This window comes from Saccoglossus kowalevskii, chromosome 13 (assembly GCF_978046115.1).
Source record: "Saccoglossus kowalevskii chromosome 13, keSacKowa6.1, whole genome shotgun sequence".
Classification (NCBI taxonomy): Eukaryota; Metazoa; Hemichordata; class Enteropneusta; family Harrimaniidae; genus Saccoglossus; species Saccoglossus kowalevskii.
In genome coordinates, this window is record NC_140653.1 from 13,850,775 (window position 1) to 13,869,529 (window position 18,755).

Here is an 18,755-nt window from a genome sequence, read left to right on the forward strand (position 1 = left end):
ACCTTTGAAAATTCAATATTGTCACACCTCATTGCCTGAGTGATGAGCGAATTGTACATAGTGTTGTCGTATACAGTGTTGTCCAGTCACGCGGCCGTCATAAAAAAACAAAAAAAACAGGATATATGTTTACTTTTACGCACACCCATGAAAACACAGCCAGACATGTCGTGTGTAAAATAGCAGTATATTTCCATGAAAGTGTGGTTGCAGCCCATGCCCATACACGTATCTTCATAACCCAATGCATTAGAAGTAATATACTGCCATCTACGTTCGAAACAAAAATCCTTAAATTTACCACACATTCAAGTGACACTTTCACGCATAATCTGTTCGTTTTTTATGCTTTTGTTTTTATGAGAAAATAATCCAAAACGTGGTTTTCGAAAATGTGAACAACATTGTTTTTGTTTTGTTGTTAATTGGCTTGTTTTTTTACGATTTAATTTTCCTATGTCAGGGTGAATGTGAATTATCGAGTAATAAAACCTTAGTTGTTTTGGCAGCAAATATACCACAAAATAATGGGCATGGGCCTCGGATTAACCTGTGCGTATAGGTGGTGTTTTCAGTGTTTCATTCTGCTATGTGTATTTAGATCGGTTCTTTTGTAACTGTGACGATAACCCTGTAGTCAGAGCCATAGTCCACTAGTCCATGACCGTTCTGCTCCAATAAAGAGCGATCGTTCTAAATATATATATATGACTTTCTGTCCACAGTTGTGCGTGTACACGAATCTGTGGATTTCGTTAAATAATGACAAGGATTTTGTTAACGACAAGAACCAACCGTATTTAACAAGAGAAGATACAAAGTCAGTGGCGGATCCAGAGCCCCCCCCCAAAAAAAAAAACGCATGACGATTCATATCATATGGATTACGCATAGCTTCTCTGCGATTTTCGCTCCGTAATGTTAAGCTAAGCTTCCCCCCCCCCAAATAAATTTTGCTGGGTCCGCCACTGTACAAAGTACATAGCAGTATTTACAAATACCAGTCCTGCACGGTATAATGGCTATCTGGTGTGTATTTTGAAATAAAATGAAGCACGCTACTGTGAGTATAAGCTACCAGGAATTTACAGATACATACACTGAGACCATGGGGGAGTTGATACGAAGCTGGGTAAAGAGGCAGGGGTGGATACAGTTTTTTTACGGGGGGGTCCAAACTTTAAAATCGCCAGACTAGATTAATGATTTTTTTATATTATACAAAAACAAATTGAATAAATTTTTCAACGGGGGGGGGGGACCCCAAGAACACCCCCCTAGATCCGCCACTGAGAGGTGCCCCTGGGCGCTCGAAAATGTGACCATTTTTATACCTGGATAGTGGTAAAATCTAAACCCATATTTATACCAAAATACTAGTTCTGTCATCACTGTTTATTCCAATTAAAACAGTTACCCTATTTGCTCTATTAGAAGAGCATCTCCAATAAAAAGCACATGTAAGGTAACAGTTTCATTGTATATTGATCATATACGGACCCATAAGTATACCAATTAATATTACCGATATATTTATACCTATCTTGACCAGAAATCAAACCGATACTTGGCATCTGTTGTGAACTGTTGGATTTGTCGTGGTAGTATCTGATGCGCCAAAGACAGGTAGTAGTTAAAGTATTCACCATGAATTGTGTCCAGTTGGAATTTATTTGCCCGCTGCTGAGAAACGTTTAAAGAAACAAATGACTCAAATAGACAACTTGTGTATTCATTCTTTGACAAACACATCAATCATTATAATGTATGTCGTTAAACGTGATGTCTATATTACGCTGATTACGGTTATATTCTGCAGGCTGTCTGATTAGAAAACTTCAGACAGTTGTTGCCCATAAATGTGTATTGTAATGATTCTCTGATCTCAGGGACTATATGTTTCATCAAAATAAAGTATTTACTAAATATACTTATTAACTATTCAAATTTATTATATATCAAGAGCTCTTGATATTATTATAACTGCTCGCTTTCCAACGAAGGGGGATCACGTATACATATTGCATCTGCGAAGTGTATTCCTTGGAGGGCTGTCTAAAGAGCGCCCTCATTTTCAAATGCTGTGTGATAAGAAGCATTCGAATCTAGTAGCAGCATGGATATTTTACGACATTTTAATTGGCAACGGTTCGGCACCGGTTATAGAAACCAGGTAGAGTGGACAGTTTTATTGTTGTATTGAGCGGGTCGACATTCCTGCCACATGTGTTCGCATGGGACCAGGTAACTCTGTCGCTGTGCCCCACCCATCCTTGCTCGTCGCTCATAGAGGGCGTACTATGGAAGGGAGTATTACCGGTACGAGTTTAAATCTCGTCCAATCAAATGAAAACGCACAATTTCGACCATTTGTCATTAATTCAATAATACGATTTATCCGGATTGTACATAACAATGGCATAAAGCAAAGTTCAAGGCATTCGACCAAATATTGAAATATCCCGCAATTGTCGTCATAATTTCACGATTGCTATACGTCATGGTTGATTCAATAATTGATCACACAGTACAGTATCGCAGATAAGAGTCAAACAGGCAAAACATAAAAATAGAAAAAGTAATCAGATAGTAACTGTGACATCATAGGCCGTCAAAGTCCAATTAAATTATTTTTCAGAAAAGAATGTACATGATAAAATCGAAATCAAATTGAAAAGTAACCTGACTTTAAATTATTTTCTTTATCACAAAGATAAAGCCGAAGATACACCTGTATCAGCGTATTTTTGTTGTACAAGTACCGAAATACGCTTTCTGCTTGTACTAAACTATTGATGCATTATTGATAGAAATATGCCATTCCCAATTAATACTACAAAAGAATTACAATAAAATTAATCAGTATATCAGCTGACATGAAAAAAAGTAATTATAACACTAAAATACAGAGTGCCTCTGTTGAAAATTATGTCGACTCTTGAAAGATAAGTACTGACTGAGGTCTTTGTTTTGTAACCAGATTCTGAAAATGCATTAGCAGCATCATCAATCAATATTAAACAGCATGGGTCTTCACTATCTGTTAAAACAATACTTGAAAACTCAACCATAGATATTTCCTAAACAGAGAACTCTACTTAAAGGGGTACCAGATTTGCTTTGTCAGTTGCACATACTGGAGAACAACTGAGGTTAATAGTCTATAGAGTATTATAGAGTGTTTTTTTTATTTGGACATTTTGAGGTTAGTGTATTCTATCCTAAAGAGTTGTGGGTATTTTATGACACAAAATTGAACGTTTGTCATGTGACTTACTTTTAAAATGCCCATATATCTTTACCATAGAGCAGTTTGGCTGAACACAACATTATCCTCAAAATGGCTGATTGAGTAGTACCAAATACTTGGACAAGTAGTGGTTTATTGCCAATTATGACAACAGAGGTATGGAAGTGTTCATAGGAAAACATTTTCACTTTGATTTGCACACTCACAATCAGACATTGTAAGAAATTCACATCCCAAAATCAGAACATATTCACCCCACTTCATCTTCCTGGTGCATCAACAGTGATGGATGACAAAAAAGTGGGAAATGTGCTTCTGTGAAGCATGTTTTTCTTGCATATAACAGAGCAAGATCACCCCTTCCAATTGAAACCACATATCTCAATGCAATGAAATGAAAACTCATAGTTATGTATTTGAAATAATGTATTTTTATTGAAAAGATCAATAATTCAGCAATTCTTTGTCATAATACTATTGCAATAAATGCAAAACAAACAGTTATAACTTAGAGCGCCATTTGATTTTCTTTATTGACAAAGAAGGAAAGTAAATTATTTAATATATACACACATATACAAATGTTTGAACGTTGTATTAGAACATGGTGAATGGAAAACAATAAAAGTCCCTAGAATAACAGTAGAAAAGTAGGAACAATTTCAGAACAGAAAAAAAAAATGTACAAAATATTATGGTAAATCTACAAAGTAGGGGTGATGTTGACTGTATATTTGATATTATAATGTATGTATCAAGTTCAATGGTAGGGTGCCTAAATACAGATAACTTGGACGGTCAATAACATATCTAAATTTACAATGTTTGGTCTGCTCGTATTCTTTATAGATATGTGTTGGATGGAATTTCTATTTTATGATACTTTGTTTTTTTACTTATTCTGTGGTGGTTCTCTGACTAAAGCCAACAGTTTATCCATCTTGGCAATCTCCACTTCGGGACCCTTTTGAGTCTCCATCCCCTTCTTTTCCTACAATAAGAAGATGGGGTGAAAAAAACATCATTAAACACTGGGAGCTAAATTAAATCATACATTTGTACAATACACAGGCACTCTAACAGAAAGAAGCTGTTTTTGCTTTCACTGGTACACAACAATTGCAGCCTACTAATATCCCCTGCAATATATTTAATTGGAGTAATGAACAATGATTGATTTGTTGAACATCAGGGGATTCAATTAACATTGGATGGATGGATGGAGAAAATCACAAAGCAAATCCAAACAACCTTGAGGGTACATAGACAGTTATGAGGGTGGAAAGCTGCATGCATCAACGCTGTATTTCAAATAAATGTCAATTCAGGGCAGAGAATGAAAAAGCAGGTTTATTTCATATGTCATTACCCTTGATGTAATCACCAATAGAAGCACCACCCTTTAAAAACAGAAAGCAAACTCAGAGAATCAGTTAACATAGCAATTTCACATGAATAAATTTCTCAATTTATTTTATCTTCATGATGCTGCATAAACTGGGAATAACTAAAGTATTCTTACCTTGGGCATCTTTCTAAGATTTGGGGACAGCTTCAGACTTGTAATATGACCTCTGTAAAATCAAATAATCAACACATTAACAACATTAAATGTATATTTCTTAGGGGTAGAGGACAATGAAAAAAAAAGTGTGATTAATATAAGGTTAGAAAATTTTGAAAAAGTTGGTCATGAATCACTTGACAATGTTCATTGGTTTATTGTGTAAAATCACAAACTATTTTTAAGTCACTATCTTTATATTGCCCGGAAGTACAATTTATTGGAAAATGAATAAATTATTGGTATTTGAAATCATAAGCAGGCTTCTATGGGAGGAGAAAGTTGGATTTTTTTTCAAATCTAGATAATAAAAAAAAATCAACTTGATGGGTTTGGTGTCACGTGATAGTATTAAAAAACATTAACACCAAAGTCAACTTTTTTTCACCTTTTTCAACTTACCGGTAAACACAGTTTTTTTGTTGCAAACTTTGATCTGCAAGCAATGGTTTAAAACTATAGAAAAACATGCAAAATTTCAAGGAAAAAGTAAGATCCAGCATAAGAATATAATTCTTACCTATCATCACCAACAATAATAGTAGGCTGTGATGGGTTGAATGCAATGTGTGTTAGTTTAGTCTTCTTCTTTTGCACAACAGCTTGCTCACAGATTGGCTCATACTTATTCACATTTAGGTCATACACAAACACCTGAAAAGGGAAAACATTTTCTTTGTATGACAGCAAGTCCAGCAGTATAGTTGTTATTTCGTTGTTATAAATGTAAACCTTATGTCAAAAGACGGAAGCATTGTTCATAGAAACAAGTAGAGCTGATTATTTTTTTAGCATGTGCATGGTAAGTGAATAATGAGACAGTAGTTGCGTTCACGCACAGCTCCTTAGCACGGGCTAAGAGGTCAAATTCTTTAGCCCGTGCTAAGAAAACGTGCGTGAACGCTTAGCACGGACTAAGGAATGCTAAGTATGGGTTAAATCTGATCCGAATTTAAGACGCGGTCTAGACCTTAGCACGGGCTAACGAAGTATGCGCGAACGCTTAGCCCAGGGCTAAGCGCCCTCTGCAACGATCTTTGGGTGTGAAAATTGTTCCATGTTCGTATAACGACACTATTTCACCAGTCATGACTCTGCGCTCGCTTCCACACTAATCGGGTCACTGTAGTAGAGCTTACAGCAGCTCCAATCGTAGACAAAATATATTTGGTTCGCTGTCTACGACATGCATTAATAAAACTCTGTATTCTGTTACGCCCGTTGTATACTGTTTATGTGCATCCAAATAAGTTGGGTCCGTCTTCTCTCGCGTTCCTGTGCACGTCGCTTCAAAATTAGAACGAAACATGCCAGCAGCAGAAATAGAACCTCGCGCGTGTCATCCATTTTTCGTTCGTAAATAGCGGCTTACCAAAGGTCACCGACTAATGGCACCCCTTAGCCCGTGCTAACGACTGGCCCTCCCTGTGCGTGGATGCAATTGGGTCTAGCCGAAATGCAAATATGCTAGATAAGCCTAAATCAGCTTAAATCTTAGCCCGTACTTCGTGTAACGTGAACACAACTAGTGCAGTTATATAACAAATAAAGCACTGTTTAGATGCAATGTTTAAATCAATTATCCATCAAACTTGTAAGCCTAGTAGTAAATATTTCCTGTCACCATTTCTATCTTCATTTTTTTTATGTAAGTATGGACAAAATAACCTACTGCAATTTGTCTGGTAGATTAAAAATAGACAGTTTATACTGACCTTGCCATCAGCCGTTACTGCAGCAAATACAGTTGACGAATAGGGTGCCCAAGCTACGTCACCAACAGAACTACCCAAGTCAAATGTGAACATTGGTCCTTTCCTATAAAATAAAAGTAATACATCAATGAACACATACATAACATACATAACTAGCCACACATAAAAAATATAGACAGGATATTACAGTATAATAACTACTGAACACAATATGAAAAACAATTACAATTCTGCTCCACTGTCAAACTAGTCATAAACTTTTTTAACTGTAGAACATTGACATCATTCAAGCAGAAATTTTTCTTTAAATTTGCCATATAACCTGTAACAGGACAAACAGCAGAGATTGCAATAAATGCAAAGTTATTACACTATTCACTTACGTGTACATGCTATCCCAGATTTTAACACTCCAGTCCGCGCTGCACGAAATAAATATCTTAGGGTGGAAGTTATTCCATTGCACTTTATAAACAGCCATGTGATGTGCATCATAGGTGTCTAAGAATTGACTAGAATAAGCCTTGGAACATTTATGGATCTTTCCTTCTTCCGTACCAACTAAGAATAAATAGTCTGTCTGTTTGTGGAAATCAAAACATGTTCCACAGCCTAAAAAAAAAAAAACTTATTAATACAGTTGTCTTACATTAGCTTTCAATGCAAATATATGATATATTATTGTTATTAAGCCCATCCGAGTCGTACATTATGTCTGTGTACATCACTTCCTGCAGTTACTGGTCACGGTAATATCTGCTATCATAGTCGAAAATGTCTGAGGTAAAAATTTTGGTTAAATTTACATTCTTTTTTGGGGGATGTCAAGATGCTTGAGTGGATAGATCACCAATTTCTGGGATGTATGTACCAGATGTACTACCCACATACACAATTAAAAACAATGTCACCAATAGAATACAAATGCATAAGGCAAGTATTTCTTTGCATGTTTAAGACATGATAATTTTGTGGCAGTATAAAACCCTGTGAAATGTACAATGAAAGTTATGGAGACGACTGTATTGTTGTTGATACTAGCCAGAAATAGGCAGATTCTACAGATTCAATAATCCAGACTTTTTTTACATAGAATATATCTTTGTTTGTATTCAAAAGTGCACATGAAATGTATATACTTTACCTAATGTAACAATTTGTGTGCCATCTGGACCTTCATCAGGAGTGCCATCCAATTTTAATGTAATAATATCAGTGTAGATTAATTCATTCTGTAAAACAATAACAGTATTAATTAGAATTTTTAATTTACAAGCACCAAGTTGCAGATCAAAGTAAATAAGATTGTAAAGAACTCTTCAGCAGGAATCTAATATATCGTAATCTACATTTCATTTTGACAGCTCATTTGCATAAATCAATGAAAATGGAAAATAATAATACATACCTTGACTAAAGTCCAGGATACCACTCTGCCATCAGAAGAAACAGAGAAGAAATTAAGGTTGTTATCTAAATCATCTTTTTGCCATGCCACCTGTAGAATAAACAATACGATTTTTGAGATACATGTAGAGGTTTCTTTGGTACCAACTTTAACATTATTTTGAAAGTTAATAAATATAGAAGGGTCATGTTGACTAGTAAGCTAGAGATACACCCTTGATATAGCATAGCATTACCTAGCTAGATCGTCACATGTAAAGGATATACTATGTATCAACTAACCTGCCACACTGGGTCTGTATGTTTACCGGTCTTTGCTGTGCTCCTGTAAAGTGGTTTAATATTTTTTTCCACCACATTGAAGACACCCACAGAGCCATCATAGAAACCAACAGCAGCAAGATACGGGTGTTCTGGGTGCATGTCTAAACACATTATACCACTGTCCACTGGGAAAATATACTCTGGAAATGATGGGTTTTTCATAGTGTAGAAACATAGCATACCCTGAGTTTGCTTCATAAAGTCATCTACAAGTGAAAGAAAATGTAAAGAATCAAACCAGATATGTCAGAAAACTGATGAAATCAACCTGGATTGAACATTGAATGAAAAAGCAAGTGGATATGCTTATACCAATTGTTGTGTCATAATGTCAATGTCAATCAAAGTCAAGCTGGTGAATATTTATACAAAATATTTGAAATCATAAAATAGCAGTGACTGACATATATTAGTATTATATGTATTGTATATTATTACTAAGATTTGATTGCCGTCAACCATTGGGATCTATTTGTACCAAAGCATTCCCGGGGAATTACATTGGATTCACAAACATACGCATATACAGACAAAGTCTGAACAACTATTTAAAGAGAGTAGCTACTGATTAGTTGAACTGGATGAGTGTCAGTATACTTACATGATCCATGTCCTACTGCAAACAGATCTTTGTATCTAGGGTTCCAACACAGTGCCGTGATAGCCAACCTTTTAGCTTTCTCATAAGAAAATTTCCAGAGAGGCAGCAATGTACCCTCCTGCTCTCTAAAGTCATCTGAGACATCTTCCCAGTATTTGAAATCTGCAGCAAGAATAAGAATGTCAATGATGAATGATAAGAAAGTAATGAACTTCATGTTTTACAAATGTGTTGTTTACACTACTAATCACGAAGTATAAGTACATTGGAGCAGTAGTATCTTACCCTGAGCAATGTCATCATACGTATTCTGATTAACCATTCTTTCCATTATTTTAGCAGCTCTAGAAATTCTTGAGATGTCGTCTCCCTGAGTTTCAACTGCTGTTAACTTTTTCTTGGATTTTTCCTCATCTTTCTTCAGCATAGCTTGTTTCTTTTCCTTAGATTTCTCCTGTAACAGTAGTACAATGAATTCAGTCAGCATAGGCATTAAAAAAAAAACAGCATGTATTTGCTGGATGTGCAACTATTGCAAAAGGAAACAGACTGCAAGAGGGCAATGTGAAGAAACTATATAATGTGGAGGACACAAGATAAGCATAAAGTGATACATGTAAAAAAAAAAAAAAAAAAAGGTGGAGAAAAACACAAATAAAAATGTGACATTTAATAGAAAAAATTGTCACCAAATTATCTGAACATGGAATTGCAGCTCCCAAAGCCTACTATATAATATAGTGCCTTCTTATTTAAAAATTAGTATTGCTATTTCATACAGCATTGCTCTGAGCAGCCATGTGCTACATGTAAATGCATGGCAAAATGCAAATTTTCATTTTCAGAACAACCCTAGACAGCCCAGCCTGAAACCAGGATTATTTACCAAACATACCCAAAAGGTTAGAAGGTGTGCTGGTTTGAGTAATATGAATTGTACCGAAGTATGAATAATTACATTAGCCCAGACTGAATTAGTACAATTTTCTACAAAATATTTCAAAAAAAAAAATTGCCACAGCCACCACCGGGAAGCTATATCACTGTGATTATTGTCACACACCCTGCTTTTAATAACCAGGCAATTAGACCTACATGGTAAACTTACACATATTTAACATATAAATTAAGAAAGTGAAATGTACCCGGTAATCACATTTTCCCAAATATTAGAATTGTTAATAATAGCAGTAGTAGTAAATAACGACATTATGATAAACATTAAACATCTGTGAACATCAAAATTCGTGGTGAGGTGCAATATATAGTGCATACAAGCTGTTAAGAAAAAGCTGTATTTTTATAACATTGTTAGTGAAATTATAAAAGTGATTTTAAAATAATGTGAATGCAGTTATTATGAATGTGGATGCAGCACACATTAAGGTAAATAGATAATAATCCAACCTCAGCCTGTATTCAGGAGTAATCCATAGAGCAACGCCGACATACAGTGCATGCAAATTTGAGGAAAAAAAAGAGAATAAAACAGGAAAATCACAGTAATCAGTGACTATTTTTTATATAAAAGTTTGGTATGAAAACAGGCAGTTACTAAAATCTAAGACTGTATTCTTCAAACATCAGTAAATGGGGAACAGATGTGCATGACACTTTTATGATATCCTGCAAAACAGTTCACCCACATCACCTATCACCAACTACTTAAAAGGGCAGACTTTATTTACAATATTTGCTGTATTTATTTCAATGGCCAGAGAAACAAGGCATGCTATACTGTCACACACATTTTTTTATACTACTATAGAGTGTGGAGAAATCGCCATGCGACTGCCTATGAAGCAAATACCTTATTCAATTTTGTTTTTGGATGTGAGTAGAAAGAACAGTTTCTGTGGAGAAACTTTTGTGAAATAACTACTATATAATAATTTCAAACAGGAATAGAAAGCGGAAAGGTTACTGAAGAGTTTGCAACAAACCACAAAGATATTATGGCAACTTGTACATACTCTAAAGCAAGAAAACAAGCTATATAAATTAAAAGGCATATGAATGTTGAAAACTATAAAAGCATAATGAAAATAAAATTTATTAATGAATAAATGAACAACAGCAACCTTCAACGCTTCCTTGACCAGTGAAAATAGTCACACACCGAAAGAGGAGGGGAAAGAAAATAACAAGAAAAGTATATTAAGTACCATGATACAATTAACACCAATGAGGTACACACACTAAAGTTGATGAGCATCGTATCAAATTAGATAATAATTTGGTGAAAGCTACAAAAAGAGAGTAGCATGACAGATGAATGGAAAAAAGCTAAAAAATATTGTAGATACAATTGGGTGTTTATAAATAGACATTTATAAAAGATATTGTCTAACTGAATTCAAGTTGTTTTAGTTGTGATTGAAGAAGATTTCAGACAGTTGATGAAATCTGAAAACATAATGGATAGCTACAATGAGAAAATGTATAAAACTTTTTCTATAGATAAAACATAAATTGTATTTTATAATCATGTGAAAATTTAATTTTGAACAGGAATAAACAACTTCCACTTTTGGAACAAGTTATTGGATTTCAACAAACACCGCTAATTAAAAAGATGAAATATCACTTAAATGAGAAGATGAAACAATATCCTGTACAACTCCTACCTGTCTTTCAAGGTCCTCGCAATAAGCATCGTAGATTTCCCACTGTGTGGCATTGGATGAAAAAGTGGCTCTTGGTGGTGGTTCTGTGGCTGTACCACGTTCCTGAAATAATTGGAAATAATTCATGTATTTTTGGTTTTTTTTTCATGAGGATACACCTGCAGAGTTTAGCCTTCCTTTAGACATGATATGGTTAATGAATAAACAATGTTCTTGTATGTGTGAAGACACTAAATGTTGAGACTCACCCTATAAGGATTATTATAAGTCTGTGATGCTCTTTCACTGTAATTGAACTGGTTTGTCAATTTCTGAGTTCCCTTTGCTGGTGCTGGTGTTGTAGTATCATCTTCACGTTTCTCCCCTTCCTCCTAGATTTGCAGACAAGCAAAATGCAGAAAGATATTTAACTCAAAATGCCTTACAGATTCGGTAGTTGTCAAGTGAACTACTAGTACCATAGAAGCGAGTGCTACTCTGGAGTGCAAGGCACTGAACCTAAAAAATGTGCATACGAGTGTGGACATCAAAACTCACATATAGCAGCTACACTTTGGAATGACATGTACATGTATGCCAGACAGGAAACAGATACATTAAACTGAAGCAAGGGAAGTGCACTGATATGTTAGTAAGCAAGCACAGTATAAGAGTTAGGTACCGGTAATAACAGTGGTTTAAATTTCACATATCCAATGATATTGTGTTCACGTAAACCTTGTGTCATGGGTGGAGGCAGTGCAGTAAAACAATCACACAATTGCATATAGTGTGTGTGGCGTTCGGGAATTCATGTATCTGGGGTTTGATACATGTTAGTGTTACTATTCCCAACACACCTATCTATAGTGCATGTAGAATCAATTTCACTCTCACCTCTGGAGTTGGAACTGGGGACTTTATAATCTATAGTTGTGAAATAGAAAATGTAGCAAAACAAGCAGAAATATAGAAATATGTAAGATATTTAAATATACACTGATGTTAACTAAAACGCTGAAGTACTAGTTCATATTAATAAGCTGACAAATTAAGTGTCAGGCTTTCAGACCATAAAACAGAATGATTACATATTAGATTAGGCAGAATTAGTTGGCAGCAATATTGTAAGAAGTAATGGTAGACACACACAATGGAGTATAAAAACTGAGGACAGACATGCACAATGTAGTACAGAGACTAAGGACAGAGTTGCACAATGAAAAGATGTATATTCATAAAAAACACTGAACTTCCTTGACAAGGACTGTTACTGATTTGACAGAATATAATGAGAGGAATCAAACCACTTGTGTCAGAATTTTGGCAATCCAAAAAAAAAACTTCATGCTGACAACTGAAATCTAAAAGGTACAATTTGAAATTCATACAAGGTATTGGAGGGGGTAAAAGTAGGTCACACATCACTGTGTGCAGAGTGTACTTTGCATTGCCAGTAAGTTCAAGAAATTATGTGTATTAATGCAAAAATATAAACTAAACAAATCAAATAAAACTTAACGTCCAATAGATGAATTTAGAGTTCTTGTGTTGCTATCCACAATATGATGGTTTTTATATTTGAAGTTTCTAATTCACAACAGAACTTTCAACCTGGATTAAAGCGCCATAGTCTTTGTGCAGTGCGTGTTCAAATTTTCAAACAATGTATTTTTACACACATTACATTGTATGTATATCATATGGAAAATCATAACAATCACATCACGCTACAACAATGGTGGATGTGCTTCAAGCAACTCAAGATTCTGTAATGCATCTATTCCACATATGTCTCCTGCTGAAGTCTTATTGGCAATACAATCTACTCAAGCCACAGGAAAAAAAAAAGATTGTCATATTTTGAATATTTCATGCTGAAATAATTCAGCAGATACCAGATCCATGGACCCACCTCCTCTTCCTCCTCAAAGACCGATTCAAATTCATCTATTTCATCCTCTGCCCCCTTCATTTATGCAGAATGATGGGGGAGGTGAGTGAGCATTGAAATATTGAATAGAATGAATTACATTGATGTGTATGTGAATGTGTGACACAAATCAACAAGTACAACTGAATATTTATGTATAGTCACAAAATGGTTAATCAAACATGCTGAAATTATCTCTTTGACAACTTTATCTAAATCTTTTACGTAAAATAAGTGAATTCAAACTTCATTAATACATATGCAAATGAAAATATCAAACAACTGAGTCAAGTGAAAAATACACAAAATCCAATTACCCTTAATCTTGGACAATTTCTAAATTTCAGTGAAGTTATTTATAAGTAACAATAAATATACACAATTTTATAAGAAGCCAGAGAGATAAAATACAAGAAACAACATCAGAACAAAAATGATATATTCACAAATAAATATTATTTATTAAATACATTAGTACTTAACTACATTGTATATGTTACAGAAAGTGGACTTAAGTGTGTTTACCTCATATTTTCCCTCTTCATCGTCTTCCTTCTTTTCTTCACCCATTTCACTGATAGTGTGTTCACTTACAGCTAATAATATACCAGAACACACAATGCATAGTCAGTAATTGTATTTAAAAAAACTAAGGATAATACAGGATTTCAGTGCATAACTAACCAACCGACTGCTACAAAAAATCAGACTTCTTATCTAGTGTTTTAATTTCATGAGAAGGGACAGAAGTATATCAATTACTGACAATACATGCATAATACAATGCAAAGAAATTGTCTACTGGAAACGATGTCTTACAGAAAAAATGGTCTCTGACACACAAGAAAATACGCCCTCTAGTGGTGGGTTTCACAGGACTTACTACTATTATTTATGGGCACAATAGGAACAAATATTCTGAATGCATAAATAACTAAAGCATGTTATCTCTTGTTTCAAACATGCTACTTTCATAATGTGGTCTATCTGGATGGTAATAAAGTGCTACATGTACATGCAATGAACAAACTAGCACTGTCAATGCAAGTCAGTGTATAATTATTTGTATAAAACGGGTTCATTCATATTGAAACCATGCTTGTATGACTGTCACTCAAACTAGAAAATCAGATATCAAGTTGGGACCATGCATTCTCTGATAGACAGCAGTGTATATACAAATAAGTTGTGTCATAAACCATGCAGGCTGTATGTTTTGAAATAACACCTACCACTTCGTGATCGGAAATAAAGGTCTTCATCGTTGTTTGTGACAATTATTATTAATCAAGATAGAAAAATATAACTTAGTTGGATTTATAATTATGCTTGTCTTAAATTAACATGATTAATAACATCAAAAGTCAGTTTCTTACTTTAGAACTTGTTAATTCAGTGGCGCTACAGAAGTGAAGTAAACTGATATTGTGAGTACTAGTAGTATGTTAGTATCATTCATGTTCACCTCGAACAACTTTTATCGATAACATATTAATTTTGCTATTGGCCTCACTAATGATACTGCTGTTCTTAGTGTGAGTACAGATTCTAATTTCCAAATTTGGCTACAAACAGAATAAAGTTTCAGCAATTCTATTTCTTCCAAAGTCCCCTTCAAATTCCATATTCTTAAATTCCTCAAATCTATATGTTGACTATAGCATGACAATCCTACTAGCCATATTAGCATTAGCATAAAATGAAATTATACAAGGTACTATAAATTGGATAACAAATATAAGTCATTGGTAATATATTATCAGTGTTTTATAAATAACTGTGGGAATTAATTAATGGAGTGGGATTATAGTCAGTCAGAGGTAGGCTTGGTGATAATAGAAGTATAAATAGAACCCACCTTCACCTAGGCCTAATTTCTGCAGTTGTCTCCTGGCTTCATCAGAGTCTTTATGTAACATATTCCCATCTAAGGCAAAATGAATAGCTAACTGATCTACACTGGAGGTCTGCTTGTAACTTCTTTCCTGTACAATTAGAATGATGTAATGTAGCATATCACCAAACAAAACAAGTTTGGCTGTTATCATCATTTAATGCATAAATTATAAAAGTTCTAGCACTGCAGTACAATCAAGTAAAACAAACTAAAGATTTCCTTACCTTGAAACTGAACCTGACAATATTTTGAGGGGCATGTGGATTGTTTGCTGTTAAGATTCTTGTGAATTCTTCTTTCAGCTCTTGCTCAGATAATTCCAGTTGATCATCTGGCTTGACCAACGTCTTTGGCTGATGTGAACAAGAACAACATTCTCAATGAAAAAGATAAAACCTATATATTGGCCACTCTATGATAATGAAGAGGGGGGTTCCACTCATGCATTGAAAAAAAGGACAACAAACAAAGAATATTCATTGTGTATGAAAACAGATCATAAAGTGAAATCCAAGGAGGGGCACTTCACCACCATACCACAAAGAGCTCAATATTCTGCACAATGGTACTCACAAGACATTGATATTCCATTAGAAGACAAAAAAGAAAAATGTGATATATTATCATATTAGGCAAGTTTGAATTTCACTAATTCAAGAACGATTCTAATGCTGATTTTGTCAACTACTATGCATAGAGGACAAAATGACACAATCATAATCTGAATTATCCGTCATGGTATTCCTAATAGTAACCGGGGAACCACATCACTTTTACAACAATCACAATCATGACTATAAAGGTATTCACTTTTCCATGGAGTTCCACACGCATTATTTAAACCCCAAGCTGTTCCTCTCAAAACACTGACAAACAAACTGTTGGCAGAAAATGTTCTTTCAATACTTCACCTCAGATGAAATATCAAGAGTCTCGTCATTATTCATCATTTAGCAAGTCAAAAAGAATATGAAATGAACAGAAAACAGTATACAGACCAGATCACATCGTCAACACTAGCAACAGTAATCTAAATGAGAAAAGATTTGCTGTAAAAATGTGAAATAACAATAGTGAGCAGAGAACCACAACACTTTTACAATACTATCCTTACCTGCATCCAATCATCCTGCCCATCACCAGTTTCTGTCATATCATCATCATCCTAAATAGAAGAAATATATTAGTCAATCATGATAGCAATCTTGTGTGCTAGAAAGATTTTGTAGCTCTTAGGAAGAACCCTAACAGAATGTTACATCACATTATGTTTACCCACTTTCATTTGAAATGCAAAAAAACATGCATAAGAACCACAGCCCAAAGTATATAAATAAGTAGAATTCTACGCATATAAACGCAGCTAATTAAAATACCGGTAGTACTGACATAGCCATGTTGCAATGTACGAAAAAGAATTTGTATAAGTTTCGAGTAACTTTTTTCCTTGTGAGTTAACATGACAGAGACAGATGCAAAAAAGTTATCAGCAATGAAAGATTATGCAGATCATGATTGCAAATCATCATCATGCGATCAATATGCTTTAGATGACAGCTAGATAAAAAAAACATGCGTATTTGTGCAAGTATGAATGCCTTCAAGAAGAAATCAAAAACCTCCTTTACCTCAGTCACCTCCTGATAAGCAAAATAATGAATTTTGTAGACAGCATTAATTGTCGATGAGTCGTTGAGGAGTAGAAATTGGAGAAAATGCTGACATTTTGTAATTAATATATTGCTTTGATTTATGTCTCCATGGAAAGATATTACATGGTTTTTTAAATCATTATGAAGTGAGTTACTTTGTTCTCTGATGAATTTTGAATAACATTTTTGTGTTTCTAAACATTTTATTAGTGGTAAGCCTAAATAAAATATTTCTTTCCCTGAGACATTCTAAGCTTTTACTCAGTCTGTTATTATTTACATTCTTATCTGAGAGATTTGCAGATTCATTATATTTACTCAATGGATCATCATGCTTCTAGTATATCACATTGATATTCTACAATCAGCCACTTGTAACAAAAGCTCTCCCTCACTTTCTTCAGTTATCCCCAGTGATACCAGCAATTCTGGCCAAACTGGGCCATACAGTAGTTATACACAAACACACAAGGAGCTTGCAGAAACCGAATAAAAGTAAAAAAAACTCTTATTTTAATTAATTAATTCCCATTTTCGTATGCATGTCAAAGATCTGATTGCAATATTATGACAGACTTTTGCAAAATGTTTTCTCCACAAAGGCCATCATAAAATCCTAAAATCAGGAAAATTCAAATATTTTACTAAAATATACAGCAAAATTGAAAATTATTTACTAGTTATATTGCAGTAAGACACAATCTAAAATACATACCCTGATAAAAGGTACTCTTCCTGGTGCAACACTAACTCGACTTGGACGACCTCTTTTTGAAATACTTGCAGCTCCTCCGCCGACTGGAGCCTGAAAATATAAAGTAATGACAAATTTACTCTTGAAATATACAATATTTATATTTTGAAAATGTTTTGAAATGGAGCATATTTATAAACTTGCTATGTATGGGTATAATCACAGAGGTCTAATGATTTATTTGTGCAGTTGGTTGGTGTGCTCAATACATGGACGTCTATGGAGCAGAATTACTAAGTCCTTATCCTTGCTCAAAATAATGGAAATCATATAATTGAAACAGTTTGGTAATGTTAGCATAAATCATTGCATTTAATCATCCACGCTCTGAAAACTCCAGTTGCTTCAGCAACCAACCACATAAGTAAATCGTCAGACCCCTGTTGGTACAATATTATATTATGTTTGTAAACATTCTTTACTCAAGCACAAACAAAATAGTAACAATTTACAAAGACATTGGGTTTAATTTACATGAAAACGTACTTTATTCACTGTAGGTTAGAATCACCCAAAGTTGACTTTGTACAAGTATTGAAATAATTTCGCTCAGCTTAGAAGTAGAACGCTCGTTGCCATGATCACAATGTATTGCCCGATGGATACACCATAAGCACTACTAGCTCAACTGAGCTGGAGAAAATCCATTCCGCGAGTAACTAATATCTTGATACTAGACATTAAAATATCTGGTACATGTAAAAACAAACTCGTACAACAGACTGTTTGTGTTTTCTCCTCCATTGATCTCAGACACAACCAAGGTTACAGGTTGAGCTACAACCGGATTAGTGACTGAGCGCGTTGAGCGGGATGTGTTGACAAGTACACACAAGCAGTTAAATTCAGTATATAAAAAATATACATAAATGAGCTATGACATACCTGTTTTCCTTTTCCTCCACCCTTAACCGGCATATCTATATTTAAGAAAGCCCCTAATCGAAATATATATTGTAAATTTGAGCAAATTACAACGAAGTTGAGTTGAAACCCACCGTTGCGTAGATTGTTGTTAAGGATACTACGCATGCGCAAGTATTCTCCTTGTT

At 34.5% G+C, this 18,755-nt stretch overlaps 1 protein-coding gene across 2 annotated transcripts; it reads right to left on the reverse strand.

Annotated features, from left to right (window-relative positions):
- Positions 1–3,658: 3,658 nt before the first annotated feature.
- Positions 3,659–18,734, reverse strand: LOC100368022 (dynein intermediate chain 2, ciliary-like). 2 transcript variants are annotated; one of them, XM_006813994.3, is made up of 19 exons: positions 18,589–18,734; positions 17,665–17,754; positions 16,412–16,462; positions 15,522–15,650; positions 15,259–15,385; positions 13,926–13,996; positions 12,365–12,394; positions 11,737–11,859; positions 11,489–11,590; positions 9,147–9,315; positions 8,862–9,023; positions 8,219–8,466; positions 7,938–8,027; positions 7,674–7,761; positions 6,913–7,141; positions 6,530–6,632; positions 5,335–5,468; positions 4,773–4,824; positions 3,659–4,241 (listed from the first exon to the last, which is right to left on the reverse strand). In XM_006813994.3, the coding sequence occupies exons 1-19, from the start codon at positions 18,619–18,621 to the stop codon at positions 4,143–4,145; spliced, it is 2,130 nt and encodes a 709-aa protein (XP_006814057.1). In that variant the 5' UTR covers positions 18,622–18,734; the 3' UTR covers positions 3,659–4,142. The 2 variants fall into 2 exon arrangements, with proteins under 2 accessions (XP_006814057.1, XP_085363061.1); XM_085506935.1 differs by lacking the exon at positions 12,365–12,394 and having other exon boundaries at positions 18,589–18,728.
- Positions 18,735–18,755: the final 21 nt, after the last annotated feature.